We start from the raw sequence: 20,673 nt of genomic DNA, 5'->3' as shown, positions 1-20,673 counted from the left end.
GGTTCACAGCCGCAAGTTGTGATGGATGCCATTATCTTAGATAGCTTTAAAAAGAATTTAGACATAGTTCATGGAGGATGATAGAAGCCCTCCCCCCCCAAAAAAAGAGTGATTTAAAAATGGGTACTGTGATTTCTGAGTTTGGACTCATCACAGCAAAAATCAGGCGAACTCATGCCCAAGTCACATTTTGGTCCACCATCTTGATTCAAAATGGCACCCTGCGTCCAAACTATGATGAAGACAGCTGCTCTTATCTTGGGAACCCTCATGCCAAGTTTGGCGATTATATCTCAAGAGGTGTCCAAACAAATAAGATAACAAACAAACAAACAAACAAACAGGTAGACAAACCATTTCATAAAATCTAGAACAGATGAACAACAGTTATAATGTAAGTCTCTTTGGGTCACCTTTGTGAGGAAAGTGACAAATAAATAGCAATAGAAGAAATAATGAAGCTTCTGCACACAGAAGTGTATCTCCATATTCCATGGAGGGGGGTGGGGGGAACGCTTCCTGGAAGCACTGTTGTTTTGTCCAGGGACGCAAATTTTCAGAAGGAGTGCAGAGAGAGGGTTGAGGAACAAGAGGACTGAGCATAGCTTTGAGAGGGAGCGGCAGAGAGACAGACAGGCAGACAGAGACAAAGTCATGTTAGAGGAAAAAGAAAGCACTGTTGGGCACAAAAAGAAGGGCTGCAGTGTTCCAAGAGAAAACAAGTTGATAGAGAATAGGCTTGGAAAACACTGTATTAAAATTAGTAACAAAAATGCCTTTTTATGGTTAACAAGGCAGTGTTATTTTCCTGAACTAGTAAGAATGTAAGTGTAGCTGTCAGGGTGATTTGAATTGTGCCCCCCGCTTTAAACACTGCCCTGATGGGCCTAGTGGTCATTAACCTCCTCCTGCCCTGGCTCCAATGATCACTCATTGGGTCCAGTGTTTTAGGCCCGGGTGGGGAACCTCAGGCCCTCTCTAGCCAGTCCTCTGAACTCTCCTGAAGCCATACCTCCTTCCCAAGGCATACCCCCTCTAGATAGGCCACCCCTTTCATGTTGCAATCATAAACTTCCATTGGTTCTTTACTGTTCCTGTGCAGCTCTTTGCATGTTCACGCCAAGTATTTGTGCTTCCCTTTCTTGGACTGAAAGGGTTGTACTGTATGTAGGCTTGTGTAACTTTGCAGCAAGGCTGGCTTTAATACAAAGTTTTTGAAGCCATTACTTTGGAAAATTCCAGAAAGGGCATCATATTTCTGTCTCCATCTCTCTGTTGTCTTGGTTTAAATGAGCCCCAGTTCATAGTGGACGTCATTGTTGCTCGTGTGGGAAAGTGTACATGGCTTTGCAGACATTGCAAGCATAGAGAGGCGGGCTGCAGCTGCAGGGTAAGTGGGGCTCTGAGAAAAGTAGGGTAGGATTAGAGTGGAGGATGCCTTCACATCTATATGGTTGGGAGCCATTTCAGCAAGGGCACTGAGAATGATGCACCACCAAAGTGGTTGTACTTTTCATGCATGATGAAACAGCTGCTACTATGCTGCAGTCAGTGGCGTAGCGTGGGGGGTGCAGGGGGGGCCGGCCGCACCGGGCGCAACATCTGGGGGTTAGGGTTAGGGGGCGCAAATCCACGGGTTAGGGGGCGCAAATTACTTGCCTTGCCCCGGGTGCTGACAACCCACGCTACGCCACTGGCTGCAGTCGGTGTTTTTTTTTTTTTTTTTTTGTGTGTGTGTGTGTGTGTGTGTGTGTGTGTGTGTGTGTGTGTGTTTACCAGCTCCTAAAATTAGTGGGGGTAAGGGGAGTACCTGAACAGAGCCTGGGTATGGAGGACTCTGGGTTTTAAGGTACAGCGCAGAACAGGAATAGGGACACAGCTTTGGGCAGGTCTGTTTTGCAGCTCCTGTTGCATGCCAAAAATGAACCTATTTACCCTGGCCTTTGACAGTTAAAAGTATTTTGTTTTGTGAGACCCACCTCTTTTGGTTTTGACTGGAACAGTTTTACTTAGTTGCAATTCTTTTCAAAGAAAAAAAAACTTTTGTTTTTATAACTGTATATTCTGTTGTTTCCTGTTCTGGGGCCTTACAGTGAAGGGCAGATAATAACTGATATATAAATAATTCCCTTCCTTTAAAATTTAAATGATTTATACTTTTTGAGGGAAGTGACAACTTCATCACCTTATGCCCCTTTCTGTTAGAACCCCCTCTTCTAGAGAAAAGGCTTCCATGATTGTATGGGCATAGGTAGATGAGTTGAGCTGTAGGGGCTTCCTAGGAAATACACTGAGTGGTGGTGGGCTGATTGGGACAACAACATATGGGTCCTAGAGCAGGGAAGACAATGCAGAAGAGTTGTGACTTTTACTTGGGGCAAAGTAAGGGCAGAGGGTAAACTGCTTCTGCTGCTAACCAGACTCAAGACTCCTCTTCTTTCTTCCACCAGGCCTGCTGTTGTGTCCTCCACTCTGGGATGACCAGAGTGGCTCCAGGTTGCTGACAGCTCCAGCATCGAGTGCAGCATGGCCCGGCTCATCCATGCCCTCTGGAGTCTCTGCATCACCACTGTCCTTGTCACCTCAGCTACCCAAGGTAAGGGGAGCCCTTGGAAGGCAAGGCTTCTTCCTTAGTGAGTCCAGGCCTTGTGATTAATTGAGTCATAAGCTTTTGTCTTGCTGCCACAGCAAGGCCAGGAGAAAACAACCAGAACTCTCATTTGATACAAAATAGAAGTGAGCAATCCTGCAGTTCCCAGAATAAAACTTTTATTTTTTTCCAGAATAAGCAGTAAGATAATTTTTAGAACAGTATTTAACTGCTTCTGTTGAGCATGTCAAAATATTTTCTAATTAAGTACTGGAAACAGAAGTACTTTATTTAGAAATGTACGGTGCTTTGCAATTACAATTCCTGGCCTTGTCATAGATATATATTGGTGCGTAACCAAAAAGTGCTTCATGTTAAACCTTCCCAATAAGTAGAGGGCAATGCCCCTGAAAGTGCAGAAGGAACCCTGGGATTATGACTGGCTATATTTTGGTGTGCTTGTGAATCTTGATCGGATTCTTCCTGAAGTTTTGGAGTAGGACATGATATGAACAAGTTAAAATTAGGAACCATGTAAAACAGGGGGTCGAATGTGGCCCTCCAGCAATCTCTATGAGCCTCAAGTCTCTCCTCAAGCCTTAGCCCTTCCTCAAGCCACACCTGCACTACATTCGTCTTGAGGGCCTTTTCCTGGCAGGAATGCATCCTTGAAAGGTGAAATTGCCTCTTCCTTGTCTGGATGGAGAGCAATGTGGGCTGTATAGAAGTCTCAGACTTTTATGTGGCTGGAATATGGCCTACTGTACATAGGTAAAGAGACACGACCTTTGCTCCGCCCACTTTTTGCCTCTGTCCCAACCCACCAGTGGGCATGTTTCTCCCCAGAAGTTTGCCTATAAAGGAAGGCAGCCCTCAGGCTGAAAAAGGTTCACCACCTGACACACATAATCTGAAGCTGCTACAGCTTTTGTCGGAGAGCTGTCACTGTAGTGTGGCTACTTACCCATTGCAAAAGGAAGTGGGGGAGAGAAAATTCATATGCATATTAAATGCAGATTTCAAAATATCTGTCATAATTTATGAAATACAATGCATCTCACTAAAGGTGACCCACCTGTCTGCTCTGTCTTCAGAGCAGCTGCTAAATGTTGATAAGCAGCATCTCAGCAAATCGTGCCTCTCCCTTTTCCCTAGTCAAGGGTCAGAGTATCTTGGAACATCACCTGAATTGCCTTTTAGGGAACATTTTATTTCTGATCATCAGGCGGATCAAACATAATCCACACTACTAAGCCGTCTGCCTCTAGAGGGTCAAATATATGGGCCTCCAAAACACAAACTGAGGCAAGTCTAAATATAAGTGGAAGTGGGGTTATTGATCGGTTTTGCTCTTGTTTTATTATGTATTTTGTGTTTGCATTTTGTATTTTTATCTTGTGAACCACCCTGTGATCTTCAGATGAAGGGCTGTATACAAATTTAAATTTTTTAAAAATTAAGTATTTGCCATAAGCTACTGTCTGTCCTGTGGGGAGGTTGCATGCTTTGCCCTCCCTGCACTTTGGGGTTTTTGGGGAGGTTTTTTGTTGCATTTACCCATGAGCAATTACTTGTGCATCCTGATCCTAAATGCATCTTACTGGTGCAGCCATCTTGAATTGTAAGTGGTACATAAAGTAATAAATAATAATAAAATTCACCACCATCTTATACATGCTATTGCCTCAAAAGCAAGTGCCACCAATTTCAATGTGACTTGCTGTCCAGCTGTGTCACAAGTACAAAGCAAGAACACTTGGGGTCTCAAAGCAAGTCAATTCCCCAGACCAAATAAATCCGTAGTTTCCACTCCCACCCCAATTTTCTTAATTTCCTTCAACAATATCCCACATAACTCCTACCTTCAAAAGCCTCCCCCAGTTACTTTGTAATATATTTACATTTTCAAGCAATCTTACCCCCAGTCAGAAACCGAGTGAGCCACTTCTTCCTTTCATTTCCTTTCCCTTGCCTTGTTCAGTGCATAGCTTGGCTTACTTGCTTGAATTGTCATGAGCTATTTGTTCTGCAAGCACATGGTTCGTGACAGGAGTGGGGAGCCTTTGCGGGGCAGCTTTGACAGGGGCAACCCACCTGTCAATCACATTACATAATTATAACATCATATAAAGGCCACCTGTCAAAACCTGAAGATTGAGAACCTCTGCACAAGGGGTGTTGCCAGCCATATGCTTTGCAAGCCTCCTTGTGCTTCTCCTTTCTACCTCAGATGTTGGAGGTGGAAAGAAGTTGCTGCACAGAGCAGTGTTGGGAGGGATATGACCTCCAGCAAAGGAACTATCAGGAAGCTTCTTTAAGCTCCCAGTTGTTCCTTTGCAGGATCATGTTTTGCCTGCGGGCTGGAGGTTCCCCACCCCTGGTCTGTGGGGTTCACTAGCTATTGCTTTGTAGGGCACCATTCAGAGCAGAATGATAGGAATGAGACTGGGGCACGTAGATAGAAGTTCCTGCATTTGGGCAGAATGTTGGGACTATATAGCCTTTTTTACCTTTCCAGCTTTCTGATTCCATATATCTTTCGGTCATAGACACTCAGCCACAGCATTCTATGCAGTGAAACCATTTGCCTCTTAACCCTTTGGGTATATGGTTGCATTCCTGGCATAAATTTGTCAGCCTCAGCTTGTCCTGTTTAGTTTTGCTGGACAGGAAATGTTGACTGTAGGTGCAGCCCAGGAGGAAGAAGAATTTGTTAACAGGGACTGGTCACATGTGAATTAGCATTGAAGGTGGTCAGTTCATTTTTAAAAACAGAACGTTCATCATTTTCTTTGAGAATGGAATGCTCCAGAATCACAGATGTGCCTTTTAAAAAGGGACAAGTTGCAACCCTCTTTGGAGATTTTGCAGATGTAACATTAGTTCTAAGAAACCATTTCCAGCCAGTGTACAAGATGTTAGTACCAATTTTATACAATGCCAGGAACTAATGACTTATCCCCACCCCCTTGAGAGCAGATGTCTCCCAATACTTTGCCACCTCTAAGGGGTTTTTTGGGGGGCGGGTAAGGGGATGGACTTTTTTTTTTAAGCGGATCCATACAGCGCCATCTGTCCCACATTCTGATTTTAGTCTGGGTGAATCTGACATGGAAGAAAATGGTGTTGGTTGGAGGTCTTGAGTCTCTTGCATTAGAGGCAATTTTGATATGCAATGAAAGGGTGTGCTTAGCTTTGGCCTTTCACTAGTCTTTCAGATCCAAGTATCTCCTTCACCAAGGAAAAACACTGGGGTTTCATAGACTGTTAGCCTACCAGGCTGCATCCCAAGGGAAGACACAAAACTGCCAGCTTCCTTTTTGGTTTGACCTGATATTTTGGTTGGCAGGCAGATGGGCAATTGAGTACTGCCTATTGTACCCACTAGAAGGCAGCTGTACTTAGGCACAGCTATCTACACTCATGTGAGAATAGCACGACCACACCCATAATCTCTCAACTAATCTATGTATCCTACCATAGGCCACCTTAAACTCAAATGTGCAAAGCCCTAGCACATATAAACAGTGCTTAAAAATGCAAAGAAATTTAAAGAAGTCTTTCTGAAGAAGCTCAAACTAATGCTGCGACAAAGGTACAGGGAAGAGTTTAAAAATTCGTGAGGGGAAGGCCAAAATTTTGTATATTCTATGCTTTTTTAAAAAAGAAAAGATTGCAAAAAATGCACAAATACAATCTGAATCCTATGAGGATCTATATGGATTGTGCAAATTTGCACATATTTGCTTGCTCCACATTCTTTTCTTCTGCTCCTCATGACTTACATAAATTGCCTTTGCCAACTAGCCTTGCACTACAGTGCATTTGGATGTAGTCAAGAAATGAAGAGGATTGTGGGAAGTGAAGTGACCTTGTTTTATGTAACTAAGGTGATTGCCTATAGTTCTGTGGCCTGGATCCTAGATCATACTAAGCTCTTGGGTCTCTGTTCAACCTGAATGTTATAAGTTTATCAGTGGTGGGAGCTCATACACATAAATCAACGATTTGATTTAGACTCAGCTTCCTTATTCATGCCTGGGTGCATTTATCTTACCACCCCTGGGTTTGGAGAGAGTAGACTCTGCTAAAATAGCTCTTGATCTCTGTAACTTGGAGATTGTGAACATGCTGGCATTTGAGTTCAGCAGCAATATCTGTGCCTGGACAGTGCAGTTGCAAAATGTGGAATATTCACAAGCTATGGGTCTGCTTTTCTACATGCCTTTGCTGTCTAGCCTCAGCCTTTTGATGGCGAACTCAAGGAAGCATTATTTTTTTATCTTAATGCCCATTGTAGAGAATTTGGCCTTTTACATATGATAGGCACAATTTGTTAAGGCCGTTCCAAGATCTGTTGAAGTCTTTTAGATCACGTTGTTGTTGTTGTTGATCTATCCATCTTCCCAAAAGATGAAAGCACTTCAGTTTGAGGTCTCTGTATATTCATAATTTCTACCTACCTAGAGCCTTCCAGGCACAGGTAACTAAATAATGAAATCATAAATGTGTAGAAAAATACTTCTGAAGCACTGTAAGACTGCAGAGAACATGTTAACACTGGTACACTTAATATCCAACCAGGGTTCTTGTTCCTCACATTCATCCCCACATTTTCTACCCATGCCCACATTGTACCTGGCCATACTATTGGAGATTGCTGTATGAGAGGAGTGTTTGATCTCCCTCCTTCTTTCAGCAGGAAGCTCTAGCAGTCAAAGTCACTGGTGAATCTCCCATAATGCACCTGGCCTCTCTTTAATCAGTGCTTTTCTGTCCCATGCTTCCCACTTCAAGGCACTATTGTGGCTGCTGCTTCTGGCGTTTCATCTCTCAGGCCCCTTTGTGTTCCCTTCCTAGGGCAACTGCATAGCACTTGGGTCCAGCTTCAAAGCATCAGCCACATGGGTTTCAATAGGCAGGGGGTGGCTTTAAACAAAGCCAGTTTTCTGCACTAACCCATGGTTCATTGTATGGCTGAGCTTGACAGTTTGGGTAGGGAGGGCCTAATGCCCATCATGATGCCCATCAGTAGACAGCCATATATTCATGTTCCTGCTTACGTGGTTAGAGCCAGGATGAAGAGGCCACTGGTACCCCAGGAGGAGCACTGGGCTGGTCATTCTGAAACATATTGAAAAGAAATCTTTTCATTCCCATTATTTTATTCTTTTATCCTGCTAAATTCCAAATTGCTTCTGCCATCCAGTGCTGCCTGCCTGGTATACCTGTTTGCAAGATTCCTGTAATCCACCATTGAGAATCAGTGGGCATAGTAGCTGATAATTGCCCATTGTAAGAGCATCTCCTTCAGTCTGAGTAGGAGGTTTATGCTTTAGGTGTTAAATATTTTACCCCTGATAATTGCAGTTTCTCCACCATCCCCTCTGCCCAGTTCCACTAGGGACACATGTCCCTTGGTCCCTTCCTTCGTGTTGAGGCAAGGAAGAAGGGCTACCCCTATGCTATTCAGGGGAAGTTATCAGAAATCAATATATTCATATATGCTCACACATAATCAGGGCTTACAGTATTTTATAATCCATTTTGAATCAAAGGGAAGCTGTGCCTTAGCTAACTGCATACTGCTTCAAACAGCAAAATTAGGAGCCGACCTTTCCCCTGCAAACATCCGTGTACCCTGGACAAGGGGAAGACGTGAATCAGAGATTCTGGTACAAAATCCCCTCAGATACAGGCTAAATTAATCCACAGAACAGGAAGAGCAAAACCACAAAATCTCCAAACTCCCTGTCCTGTCATAACTAGGGGAGAGGTTAGACAGAGCGTCACTGCAAGCATCGGAAAACAGAACTAGAACTCAGTGCTTGACCAGTGCTTGACCAGGAGCTGGAAGCATGGCAAGAAGCTTGCTAATTGGCTAATTTTCGCTGGCAATATCGTGACTGTCTCATGGTTGTCTCATGATCTATGATTTGCTGTGATCTGCTCAGGTATAAAGACCTCTGGATTTCTGTCAATCGGGGTCCCAGTTCCTTTTGGAAGAGATTCCAAACTGGGTCCTTATTGCCTGGCAATAAACTTCACCTTATTCTCCATTGCTGAGTCTGCCTGATCCTTATTTAACACCAAGCGAGTACCTGCTCACGTTCACGTGCTTCAGTGTGTCCACATACAAGGAATCTGTCTTGGTACTTTCCAAAGTAAACTTACCTCCTCAGTCCCAAGAATAGCCAGGTTTGCCCAGCTGCTAAAGTGGAGTGGTGTGTGGAGGAGCAGACAGACCGACAACTGATAAAAGGGCATAGAGGGGATATAATGTCATTGTCCTCTTCAGACCCTATTGAGAAGAAGCAAGAGGTTGGGAGCTGTGGCAGCTAATAAAATAAGGAGCTGGAAGCAAAGCTTTCCCCCGCAACTCTGTGCCCCTGTGAATTACTCAATATGTTTAGGAAAGTCGGATCACACCTACAATTAGCTGCAACCAGCTGTCTGCCCTGAAACCAAATAGGTGCCATAGCCCCAGCTCGTTGCAAACACATCCAGGTGCAGCTGGGAGACTCTTGGGGCTTTGTTCATGAGCCTATCCTGAGGCTGCCAGTGTGGGAAATCCATGGCTTTTGGCAGCCGTATTTTGGTTTCTACAATACTTACTGCCAAGGTCTGCTGTCCCTTCTACATTTGCTGTCCTCCATTCACATATCCACTCTCGGCTGCCCTTTCTTGCTCTCTCAGCTCGTACCTTCTGTTGTCTGCTGGGCTCCCCCACCAACACCGCCTGAAACAACCACCAGCACTCGGGCTGTTACTAGTTAGTTACTCAGCTAATGGTTTAATTACAGACTCCCTCCACAGGGTCCTTCCATTAACCCAGCAAGGGGGAAGGAAAAATTACACAAAGAGCAGCTATGACATGCTTGCTTCCCAGTCCCCTCTCTAGCCTGCCTTTAAAGCCCTGAGTGCCACTAATGTATGTTCCCCACTAGGGGCTCTGACTCTTGCCCTTTGCAGCTGAAGGTACAGGTCTCTTGGCTGATTAGCTGCGACAAGCTAAGAGGCTATGTGAAGCCCGCAAGGAAGGCTTAGGTGTACCCACACATACAACCGAGCGACTCCCCTTACAGTTTTCTTCTAGCAGTGTACATTGGGTGTACATCCTCCCCACTGTCCCCATTTGGGAGAGGCAAAGCTGATGTGCTACCCAATGTCACACAGATTATAATGGCAGAAAGAACACGTCAAAGCAAATGGAACACAGGCCAAATTGAACGTTTGTCTCAGGGCATTGTTCCTGAAAGGCATGCCAGACAGCCTGAACATAGTTGCCAGTTCACACCTATGCTGTCCAGGTATGTGGCTGCTGTTTCACTGCCATCTTGGTCCTTCTGTCAGGTTCCAGGCCCTGCTACTTCAGCCCCTTGGTTAATAGTGAATGAGGGGTGTGGTGCTGCTGCTGCTTCTATTGCAGGCATTGCTCCTAGAAAATGAGGGGGGCATTTCTTCCCAGTTTAGCATGAGGAGGGAGCCATGTGGATAGATAAATGCAGTGGTTGGGAGTGGGGCAGAGACAGCAGTAGGCCATTAAGTATGCATTTTTCAGCCAGCTCAAATTGTAGCTGGGGAACATACTACTAGGGTTGTAGGAAACCATAATGCAGTCGTTGCAGGTAGCTGTCCTTCCCAAACTGATGTTTGTAGCATGCAGTGACCATAAACAGTCACATCACTATTCTTCAATCTCAAAGACTCAGCTGTAGGGAAGCCTGGCCCTAAGACTTTTTTGTCTCAGGTGGCGAATCATCAAAGACAGCTGACTGGCACAGACACCCCACCGTCTCCTTCTGCTCACTCCTGCCACTGGGTTTCCTGCCCTTGTTTTCTGTCTACCTAGTTTCCTGTTTCCTACCATTCCCTCCAACTCACTTGCTGGTACTCCTGCTGTTCCCTCCACAGTAGAAAGCTTAGTCCAGGATGGGGCAGGATCCTTCATAGGAGGCGGAGCATGTGGAAGCCCCATTCCATGTAAGCGGGTGATGAGGAGAGGCCAGGATAGAGCACAGAGCAGCTTCCTGATTCCCTCCAGCCTCCTTTACATTCACTCCCCTCACAGCTGTGCTCAGTTAACCACTCTGAGCTTTTGAGCATTTGCCAGGGAAACAAGCCCCCATCCATGCCTTGACTTCGCCAACATGGAACTGCCAACACTGAGGTGGAAAAGCTGAGGGAGATGAAGCCCTGCCCCTTCTACAGCCAGTATGTTAAGAGGTTTGAGGGAACTTTCTTTTGGAATAGCATCATTTTTAATTGAAGGAGTGGAAAGAGTGTGTTTTCTTTAGTGAGGTGTGAGATTTCTGAGGAGACACCATGCACACTGCAACTCAGTCTTTATGCTAGTTTGAAAGGAGAAGGAGGATCCTCTTGGACTGTTAGAGCAACTATTTTTTTAAAAATGAGACAATTTAGGCTCAATTGAATTCAACAGGGTTTACATCTGAGTAGAGGATTGTGTTGTTAGGCCGCAATCTTAAATAAATGCACAGGCCACGGTTGCAATCCAGCACCTCCTTACCTAGGCGTAAGCTCCACTGAACTCCTGAGTGGGCATGTAAAGTATTGTGCTGTAACTTCCATTGAGTTCAGTGGGATTTGCATCTGGTTAAACATGCTTAGATTTGCACTGCTAAAGACGGATAGGTTAATTTGTACCCACTGTACTGACTCTACCATTAGATAGAATGAGTGGGCTGTTTCAGGCTGCTGATTTAGGATGTCATGAAAAGGCAGCAAATTGTTAGTTATTTAATGCATAATAATAATAATAATAATAATAATAATAATAATATTTTTTACTGGTAGGGAGGGGGACGGGGAGATGTGCATGTGGGATTTTCTGCCTCAGATGCCAAAATGCCCTTGACTAGCGGGGGTGAGGCATTTACTGCTTTGCCTCAGGCAGTAAAATGTTGGTGGCTGGCCCTGGCTGTGTGGATGGATCCCAGTTGTCCTTTTTCTCCTTCTCATCCTTGTTCAGAGGGATCCAGGAGCCTGAGCTCTCAGTCCGGCAATCGTGCAATATCCTTCCCATAATAGAAATGAGCAGAAAGCTCAACCATGAATCTTTCTAGAAACCTCCCTAATATCCATGTTCAGATCTCAGTTGGTCCCCCCCCCCCCCCTGTTTACTTCCCATCTCCACCTCTCCAGTCTTGCAAAACCTTGCAGGATTCAAAAGGATTGCAAAGAATTTTTCTCAGCACATTTCCCAGACCCTTTCCTCAGCTGCTGTCTCTAAAGTGGGTCACGGGTGGTGCAGGGAGCCAAGAGCTTTATGAAAAACATGTCTGGGTTTTTAAAGGCACATCTGCCTAAGTCTGTAGAGCTTACTCTGAATATGCAGCTCAGCTCAGCAAAGGGGGGGAGGGCAGATCTCTCTCTCTCTCTCTCTCTCTCTCTCTCTCTCTCTCTCTCTCTCCTCTTCTTGGGTAGTGTCCGGACAAGCACCCTTCCACATACAAAACATACACCAGACATGCCACAGTGGAGGTAGAAGGGAACCCAGAATCCCTGCTGCTGTTCTCCAATGATTGACATGGAAAACAGAGACTCAGAAGTAGATAAACATGTTATAGGTCTTGCAGCATGTGTTGAAAATGCAACAGAAAAACAAGAAATCCTGATTTACTAGGTTCTCTTTGTACAAGACTACAGAGTTGGAAAAACAACCCTGGAGTCCTGCTTTCCATGCTTTAGTCTCATGGTGTGTGCTGTGCATACCTAAGGATTGGTAGGAAATTGCGGTAGTCCATCAGGAGATAAACTGGAATTGCTTGATCGAGTGGCATAATAAGCCTGTAGCCCTGACCCTCTCATCTCCTATCTCAGCAGGTCTAAGCCGTGCTGGCTTACCCTTTGGTCTGGTTCGGCGGGAACTGGCATGTGAGGGCTACCCCATTGAGCTACGCTGCCCAGGCAGTGATGTTATCATGGTGGAAAATGCCAACTATGGGCGTACGGACGACAAGATCTGTGATGCTGATCCCTTCCAGATGGAGAATGTCCAGTGCTATCTTCCAGATGCCTTCAAAATCATGTCCCAAAGGTAAGAGACTCTGTATTTCAGTGGGGGGTTGAGGACGCATTTTCCTTCCCTAATTTCCTTCACCTTCAAATTGCTCCCAGGCCTGTTGTGTGGGTTTTTTTTGGGGGGGGGGGAATAAGGAACAAAAATTTTATTTCACCCCCAGGCGCGGGGCTGGGGCGGGGGAAGCCCGAGCTTCCCCTGACCCCAGCCCCCAGAACAGGCAGCTCTCCGCAAAGGGGTGGGAGAGCTGCGCGAAGCCCGAAGCCTGGGGGACGCTGAGCTCAGCGCCCCCAGGCTTCTGGGTCCAGGCAGCTCTCCGCAAGCGGTGGGAGAGCTGCGCGACTTCGCGCAGCTCTCCCACCGCTTGCGGAGAGCTTCCTGAAGCCTGGAGAGCGAGAGGGGTCGGTGCACACCGACCCTTCTCGCTCTCCAGGCTTCAGCGAAAGCCTGCATTCGCCCCATAGGACGCACACACATTTCCCCTTCATTTTTGGAGGGGAAAAAGTGCATCCTATAGGGCAAAAAATACAGTAATTACTAGCTGTCCCAATCTGCATCTGGCTCAGATTACCATCCAGCAGTCTACTGTCTGGTTCGTTCTTTCCTCATCAACAACTCCCTTGAGACTTCCAGAAGCAGCTTGCCTGGTGGGGCAGAGCCACAGAAGTGGCCTCCCCTTTACCGCAGGGGAGGAGGGATAAGACAGCAGCCGTATCAGGGCCATGTGGGTGCATTGGCAGGAGTGCGACATTCACTCTGCCAGTATGCCCATTCAGCCCTGGCCTCGCTGCTGCCTCATCCCTCCCAGTAAGCAGCATCCATGTTGCTGTCAGGCGGGTAATACCAGCAGCTCTACCCCATTGGATGAGCGTATTCTGAAGTTTTTCTTAATAATAATAATAAAATAATAAAATTTTATTTATATCCCGCCCTCCCCAGCCAAAGCCGGGCTCAGAGCAGCTAACAACAGTAAAATAATTACAACATTCTAAAATCATTTCATTATAAAATTAATTCAAATCAAATTAATGGCAACCATTGGGCTAGAGTTCTGTGAGGATTGCCAAAGGAGGGGGTAACAATAAAATTTTATTTAATTTAATCTTAGTGTGTGCAAACCACACTGACATCCAGGGGAGTCTTTCCATCTAAAGATTTGCACTGGAATGCATAGGGAATGTATTTCCCAATATAACATTCATGTCACAGCCTGAGCTTAATGTTATGTCACAGAACTGAGAAGCTTAGACTGAGTATTCTTCAAACCTTTTCACAGCGGTCATCCCTGAGTCTAGAAAATCTCTCTCTATCCCTTCCCAAATACGACTAAAACAGAGGCACCATTTACCTAACTGAGTTGCCGTATTTTGCTGGTCTCCAGGCCATTTACTGCTGTGTTACAGACAGGAATTCAAAAGGTGAAGTTTTTTCCAAACTTGAAAGAAATAGTGTTGAAACCCTTACCCCAGAATCTTTTGGATAAGCAGTATAATACCTGAGATTTAACATGAATCATACTTTCACTTCAACCAACCCAGCAAAAATACATTTGCTGAATAAGCACCACCCAGGAAAGGTTGGGTTGTAGTTGTTGTTACTTTGTGCTAAAGTCACCTTGAAAGAAGGCAGGCTTGGTTCCTTGGTAGTCCATCCCACCCATAGGATTCATCCCTCACTTTTGCCTAGTGTGCCATGCGCTCCTGCAAATTTTACTTCCCTGCTGAGCAGGATTGGTTACCTGAATTATTTAAAGTTCTAATAGCAGTACTGTCACTAGCCATTTAAAAAATGATTTCATTTATTGTTAGTTAGTAGGATATAGTAAATAATGTTACTCAAGCACTTAGAATACAATTAAGTGCATCTACAGGCAGTTTTTCAGGCACTCTACCGCTGTGACACCCCAGCGAGGAGGTGCCACTGTTTGCAGTGCATTCCATGACTGTTTAATGCAGCTGAAATGCAAGGCTGGCAACTTGTCATGAGACAAGTGAGAAACGAATTGGGCTGCATTTGTCATTCATTTTGCCTCCACAAAAACAAAGGGTAGTTTGGAACTGGTTGCAAAGTGTAGCCTTGGGTGTAGACTCATTTGCTGTGGAACTCTGAGAATCTGCTCTTTTATTTTTTATTTCTTTTACACAGTTTTACTGAAGTCCTCATGTTGTTATTTTTAAAAAACCTTGCATGTGGAGCATTTTTGCTAAATATGGATGCTGCTTCCGTTAGGGCAGCAACAGGTGCATCCTTCATTTGATATGATTCTTAGCTTCTCGTTTTGAGTAGGAAGCCATTTGTGGCTTATGTGTTGCTCCTTCCTAAGGGAAACTGTTACCAGTGTGCGTGCAAAAGAAACACGCATGTCCCTTAAAACAGCCCTTGCACCAGTCCACCAAAGTACTTTCTAAGCCGAGAATTTAGGATGCAGTTTAGGAGTTCTGGTGGGCCACCCATAGAAACCCTCAAAAAATTGGGGTAGCAGTGTGAGTGTTGTGCTCTTGTCTGACCCTCTGGGATTGCAGCCTAAGTGCAGGAGCAGATAAACTCCATGTGAAATGTACATGTAGAGACTTGGTAAGTACTGTATGTAAAACAGAAGAATAACAGAGAATAGGGTGTGATATAAACCAGATTGTTACCTTTGAAGGGGGTGGGGTTAGAAGTTGCAATAAACACACATAATTCTACAATGACATGATATGGAATCTATTCATTTTTCCCTCCACTCTTGTAAAAGCTTGCTGGGGACATTTGCCAAAAACCAAAGACAAGAGCTAGTGAAAGCACACTACATTCCTCAGGTACTGATTCATACAATGCTTTTAGGGGGCTTGCTTCATAGTGGCATGTGTAATAATATATATATATATATATATATATATATATATATATATATATACCCTGCCCATCTGGCTGGGTTTCCCCAGCCACTCCCAACAGAAAATTAAAAGCACAATAAAATGTCGAACATTAAAAACTTCCCTAAACAGGGCTGCCTTCAGATGTCTTCTAAAAGTCAGATAGTTGTTTATTTCCTTGACATCTGATGGGAGGGCGTTCCACAGGGTGGGCGCCACTACCGAGAAGGTTTTTATTTTGCTTAGCCTGCTTTGAATTAACAAGTTGTGACTGCTCATGCGCACAGGTTTGCCACTCACTTAGTGTAACATTTTGCACAGAATTGTGTCTAGACAATCTGGGCATGTGGTAAACTGGTCTGCAAAACCAGTCAATTAATACATAGGTTTTTCTCCAAAAAGGGTTTTTCATGGCTTAATCTAAGCCATATTTCATTAGGGTTCAGTTCCAAAAAACATGTTTTTGGAGCCAGGGTTCAGCCATGGAGCAAATATAGTCATTATAACATGGAAAACAGTGACTCTGAGCATGTGCTCTCTACACATTTGGGAGTATGGTCCTGGCTTTCAGGCAGCTTGATGCCTGGTATCTCTGTATTTAGAAGGTAAACACTGGGGTGGTCTTCATGGTTTTGGAATGAAGAAGAATGAAGAATAAAGAATGCTTGATTTGTTATCCCCACATTAATCACCAGTTCTGGTGCGGTATCTTGTTTGATTTTTACCTGTATGCCTTACACAGAAACATCTGCCTCTCTTTCACACACATACATTATTTGACTTAAGCAGCTGTGGCCTCTTGAACATCCCACTCCAAAAAATTCCATCTCACCTATTTTCACACAGCTCTTCACCTTTCTAGATTGGCAGAGACCCTGTAGGCTGGTGAGTGGCTTCCTTTACTCCTACTCACTTTTGCTAGTGACTGGCTGCTCGCTAAGTTATTTCTCCTTTTTTGTGCTTCTATCAAAATCCATTGGTGAGTTTCTTCAACAGCAGCAGCAGTGGGCAATCAAGAATCCCCGAGAGCTTTGAGGATTGCTAGCAGATTTTTTAAATGCAAGCTAAATCTAATTGCCCTTAGCCGCAAAACTCACTAATGTTTTAAACAATATTCAATGTTTAATTTGTTACCAATACCATTAGCAAGGCATTTACATGCTGTTTGGATTTTCATTTCTGTTACCAAATATTATCTACTAATTATACAAGCAGAGTTTCTGCTGCTAAGCAGCTATATCTGCTGCCTAAACACCCATCTACAATCCATTTACACCACAGAGGAGACCTGTTGAAGTCAACAAATGAGTTGTAAACCGGGGGGGGGGGGGGGCGGCTCATAGGTGGTACAGACCTGAACCCAGGGCATTTTAACCCCTGACTGAAACAAGGCCCTCAAGCAATGCCTGATGGATCAGACAGCTGTTCCATCCAGACCAGCACTGTTCCCTGCTGTGGCCAACAAGATACCTCTGGGAAGCCCCAAAGCAGTTGTCCTTGTGTTCTGCTTATGAGCTTCCCAGTGCCATCTAGTTGGCCACTCTAGGAAGCAGGATGTTGGATTAGATGGACTGTTACTCTGATCCAGCAGGGCTCTTCTTAAGAATTTATATCAAGCGTTTATGTCAAGATAAACCACCCATTTGTTGTGGTCTACATGTATGTCAGTCCTATAGCTTTTGTTCCCAGGAAAGCAGCAAAAGCAGGAAATTTAATGAGCCTCCCTGGTAGGTTGTCATGTATGGCTGGGGAGTCATGTTTTCTTTGACAGGCTAATAGTTGTCCAGCCCCGGCTTAGTCCTATAAATTCCTTTCAGTGCCTTGGAACAAGTGGAGTAATAAGAAAAAATATTTGAATATGTACCTTTTTGCTATCCCTAATTATGGAGCAACCACAGCCAGGGACCATGCAGCTAAGATTCAAAACCAAACTAATTGTTCAGAATTACCATATGATATGTTTCTTCCTAGCCTGTACCACTTCAAATTGTGGGTTGGCAATTACATGCTTGAATGCTCCAACATTATTGTTTTTTAAAACCCTTTCACATAGAAAATAAATGCATGAGGCAAAAGCCTGGCCTGGAATTCTTTTCCTTGGTGTGCCATCCTTCTCCATGTGTGGAATTTTTGTTATGGGGAAACAGCCAAACTTGCCGTTCCTCTTCCCCTTTCCTCTCTCTACATTCTGAAATGGCACAGTCCAAGGGGTGCTGTCAAAAGTAGTACAGTCCATGCTAGATGAACTTTTGTAGGAAGGTCTTGCAGGTCAGAGGGTGTGACTTCTAAGCAGGTTTAAGCCTTTGCACACTTAATGAATAAATGCATGATTATACAATAAAAGGATGAAACCCCCCCGTTATGTTTAACACAATGAAGATTTGATCTGGTAGATGCCATGTTCCTAAATTACTAGCATTTTGAGGTTTCTATGTTGATATTGAACTACCATATTTACTTGAATCCAATGCTCACCTTTCTTGGCCAAATTATATTGCAAAAATTAAGGTGCACATTAGATTTGATGGAACATTTACATTCACCAGCAAATCCTTTTTTGTTTGTTTCAAGGTTCTGAAAATTGAGATGTGCATTAGATTCAATGGCGCATTAGACTTGAGTAAATACAGTAATTTATATATGGATTAAACAATGAGAATGTGGCAGAAAAGAGTGTGTTCAAAGAGTGTGCTAAAATCTTTTTAGCACAATTAGCCAAGTCTCTAGGTTTTTGGATGTGATATTTGCCATGAAGCCAGCTAAGAGTTTGAAAGGAGAGTTATAGAACAGGTAACAAGGACAGCTCAGGCAGGTTAGCATAATAAACATAATAAACATGTTCATCTTATGCTGCAATTATTTTACTTTCTCTCTCTTCAGAAGCTGAGCCATACTAAGTTGATAGGCAATTTTTCTGCCATTTCCAGTGCTAAGGAGAATACACTCTTTGCAGTGCAATAGAAGTGAAAATTCCCAATTGGGATTGGTTTGATATGGTTAGCTTCATTCCTCTAATCTTACCTCAAATTCTATCACACATTGGGTTAGTTGAGTGATAATGGCCATTCATGCCGGACATTGTCCGTAAGCACAACCCATGCTTACAAAACATTTTTTTTTTGTTCACTGTTCCCCATGTCATGCTGGTGTTTAGACAGCTGAAGTTTCCTTGTTTTTGAGGATTCATAGTCTTCTGTTTCATGGGCGCAACATTCTGTGAGCCAAAAGATGAACCCAAAGTATCTATATTGCTGCTTAAGATTTCAGAAACCTTTAAGTGGTGCCAAAGGTACTACTGTATATATTTTAATGAAGGTACTGGATGCACAGTAGGTAAATGCCAAAAAAAGAAGGTTAGGTAGATGTGAAAGGTGCTGCTAGACAAACACCAAACAAATGTAGCTTGGATAAGACTTCAAGATAGGACCTTTTTTGTTCAGATCAACATATGAAACCTCCCACTCCTGAGCTTTTTGGCCTTTCCTGCCTGACAGTTTCCTAGTCTCCAGTGTTCCCTCCCTTTCATTTTTTAACCTGCCAACAGCATGATGTTTTGCCTGTCTCTAAATCCTGGGTGCAGTTTTCTCCTTTGTTCGTTTCCTTTCCCTTTGTATCTCCTCTGCCTCTTACCTGCATTAGTCTCTGTGTGTGCCTCCCCTGACCCCTTTCTCTCCCATTCTTGCTCGTCTGCCCACTGCCTGCTTTGTCTCCTTCATCCTTCAGCCATTGTACTTTAGGGCTCTCTTAACTCCCCAAATCTCAGCCTCCCTGCCTGCCCAACAAATACCGCCTGCTTTTCCTTTCCTGTCAACAGCATGTGTTCATTTGTTTTTGTTTTTCTTACCAGATTGTACCCAAAGTTGCTTGCATTATAGCAAATGAATAATAGTAAATACAAGAATCCAAAACATAATGGGTGGTGTCTGCGCATAATGCTAAGCCAAACTATGGCTCCTCTCCCAGTCCTCTTGCTACTGTGAGCAAAGTTATGGTTTGGCTTAGTGTGCTGAATGGACACGAGCACATGCCACAAATTCAAGAGCAAACCTTGGTTGCAGCTCCTGGTTTGTCTGGAGTGAGACAAGCCCTGAGCCCGGGCTCAGATAACATGCTAAGCCAAACCATAGCTGAGTTCACAGCACAGCAGCAGGGGGACCCGGCAAGGAGCACAGGAGCCACAACTTTCTTTGAGCGCATAGCACAAAGATAAGCCATGCAGTGGATGGGCATTCTGCACAGCACCATCTGAGAAAGTGACTAGCTATGGGTGGGGCTCTACAAAGCTGGAAGCGCCAGCACCTCAACTCTCATCCATCCCACTTTGCTGACAAACTCCGCTTCAGTGAAGCAGGTGGTGGCTGTCCTGCCCCAGGGGCCTGAGTTGATACCGGCTCCAGTTGCTTTGGCAGCCGACAGCCCCTGGGAGTCCCCCTTCCAACCTCCCTTGCCTGTTGCATCAGCCTTTCAAGGGAGAGCAGGTGGCAGGAGCTAACGAAGTGGGAAATGGGGGGCAGTGCTTCTTAGCTCTACCTCTGGACCTAAGCAAGGGTGAGAGGCTAACAATTCTGCAACTGGCTGTTGAGAGGACTGTCTGATTAATCTGCCAGATGTGATCTGGGTCAGTATGCTAAGAGAACATAAAAATAACCACCACATAGGGATTTCTGATTATGCAGGGGCCAGGTTATAATATTATCTCTCCCCCGCCACACACCCAAGGATTGACTCGCAGTGGTGGGCAAGTGCAAGTTTTCTTCCAGGATGGGGTGTTACTGGGCACCATTACCTGGTGCTGGGGGGCGGGTGGCAGAACCACGTCTCACTGCTGCAAGACCGCATCCAGGTCTGAAGGTCTGTAAATCCTCAGTGATTATACGGGAGTTGTCACCTTGGGCGCTTGCACAAAAATGTATTTGATGTCGCCTTTGGACAAACAGAGGAATATGGTTCACACTCACATTGGTGTCTGCAGACACTCATAAGGTTATGGACATGTACGAAAACTGCAGGTTGTGAGTTTAGTTTGAATTTGAGGAGCCACAATTGCACATAAATAAGTCTGTCGGGTTAAAAGTCCCTAGGTTAAAAGAGTACTATAAAAAATAATACAATATACTGTAATAAAAAATATAAAGATACTGATATATACTGATACTGTAATATAATACAGTATCACAACAATC

The 20,673-nt window shown here is 44.4% G+C and overlaps 1 protein-coding gene across 5 annotated transcripts in view; it reads left to right on the top strand.

Annotated features, from left to right (window-relative positions):
• Window positions 1-20,673, top strand: part of ADGRL1 (adhesion G protein-coupled receptor L1) — a 130,752-nt gene that overhangs the window by 61,780 nt on the left and 48,299 nt on the right. For all 5 annotated transcript variants that reach the window (XM_079965877.1, XM_079965876.1, XM_079965878.1 and 2 more), the window contains exons 2-3: window positions 2,451-2,596; window positions 12,434-12,650. In XM_079965877.1, the coding sequence (XP_079822003.1) occupies window positions 2,527-2,596; window positions 12,434-12,650 (287 nt within the window). In that variant the 5' untranslated portion in view covers window positions 2,451-2,526. The remainder of the gene's footprint in view (window positions 1-2,450; window positions 2,597-12,433; window positions 12,651-20,673) is intronic.

Source organism: Podarcis cretensis (assembly GCF_951804945.1).
Source record: "Podarcis cretensis genome assembly, chromosome: 2".
NCBI classification, from domain to species: Eukaryota; Metazoa; Chordata; class Lepidosauria; order Squamata; family Lacertidae; genus Podarcis; species Podarcis cretensis.
Note: the sequence above shows the minus strand (reverse complement) of the source record. Positions and strands in the feature narration are given on the sequence as shown.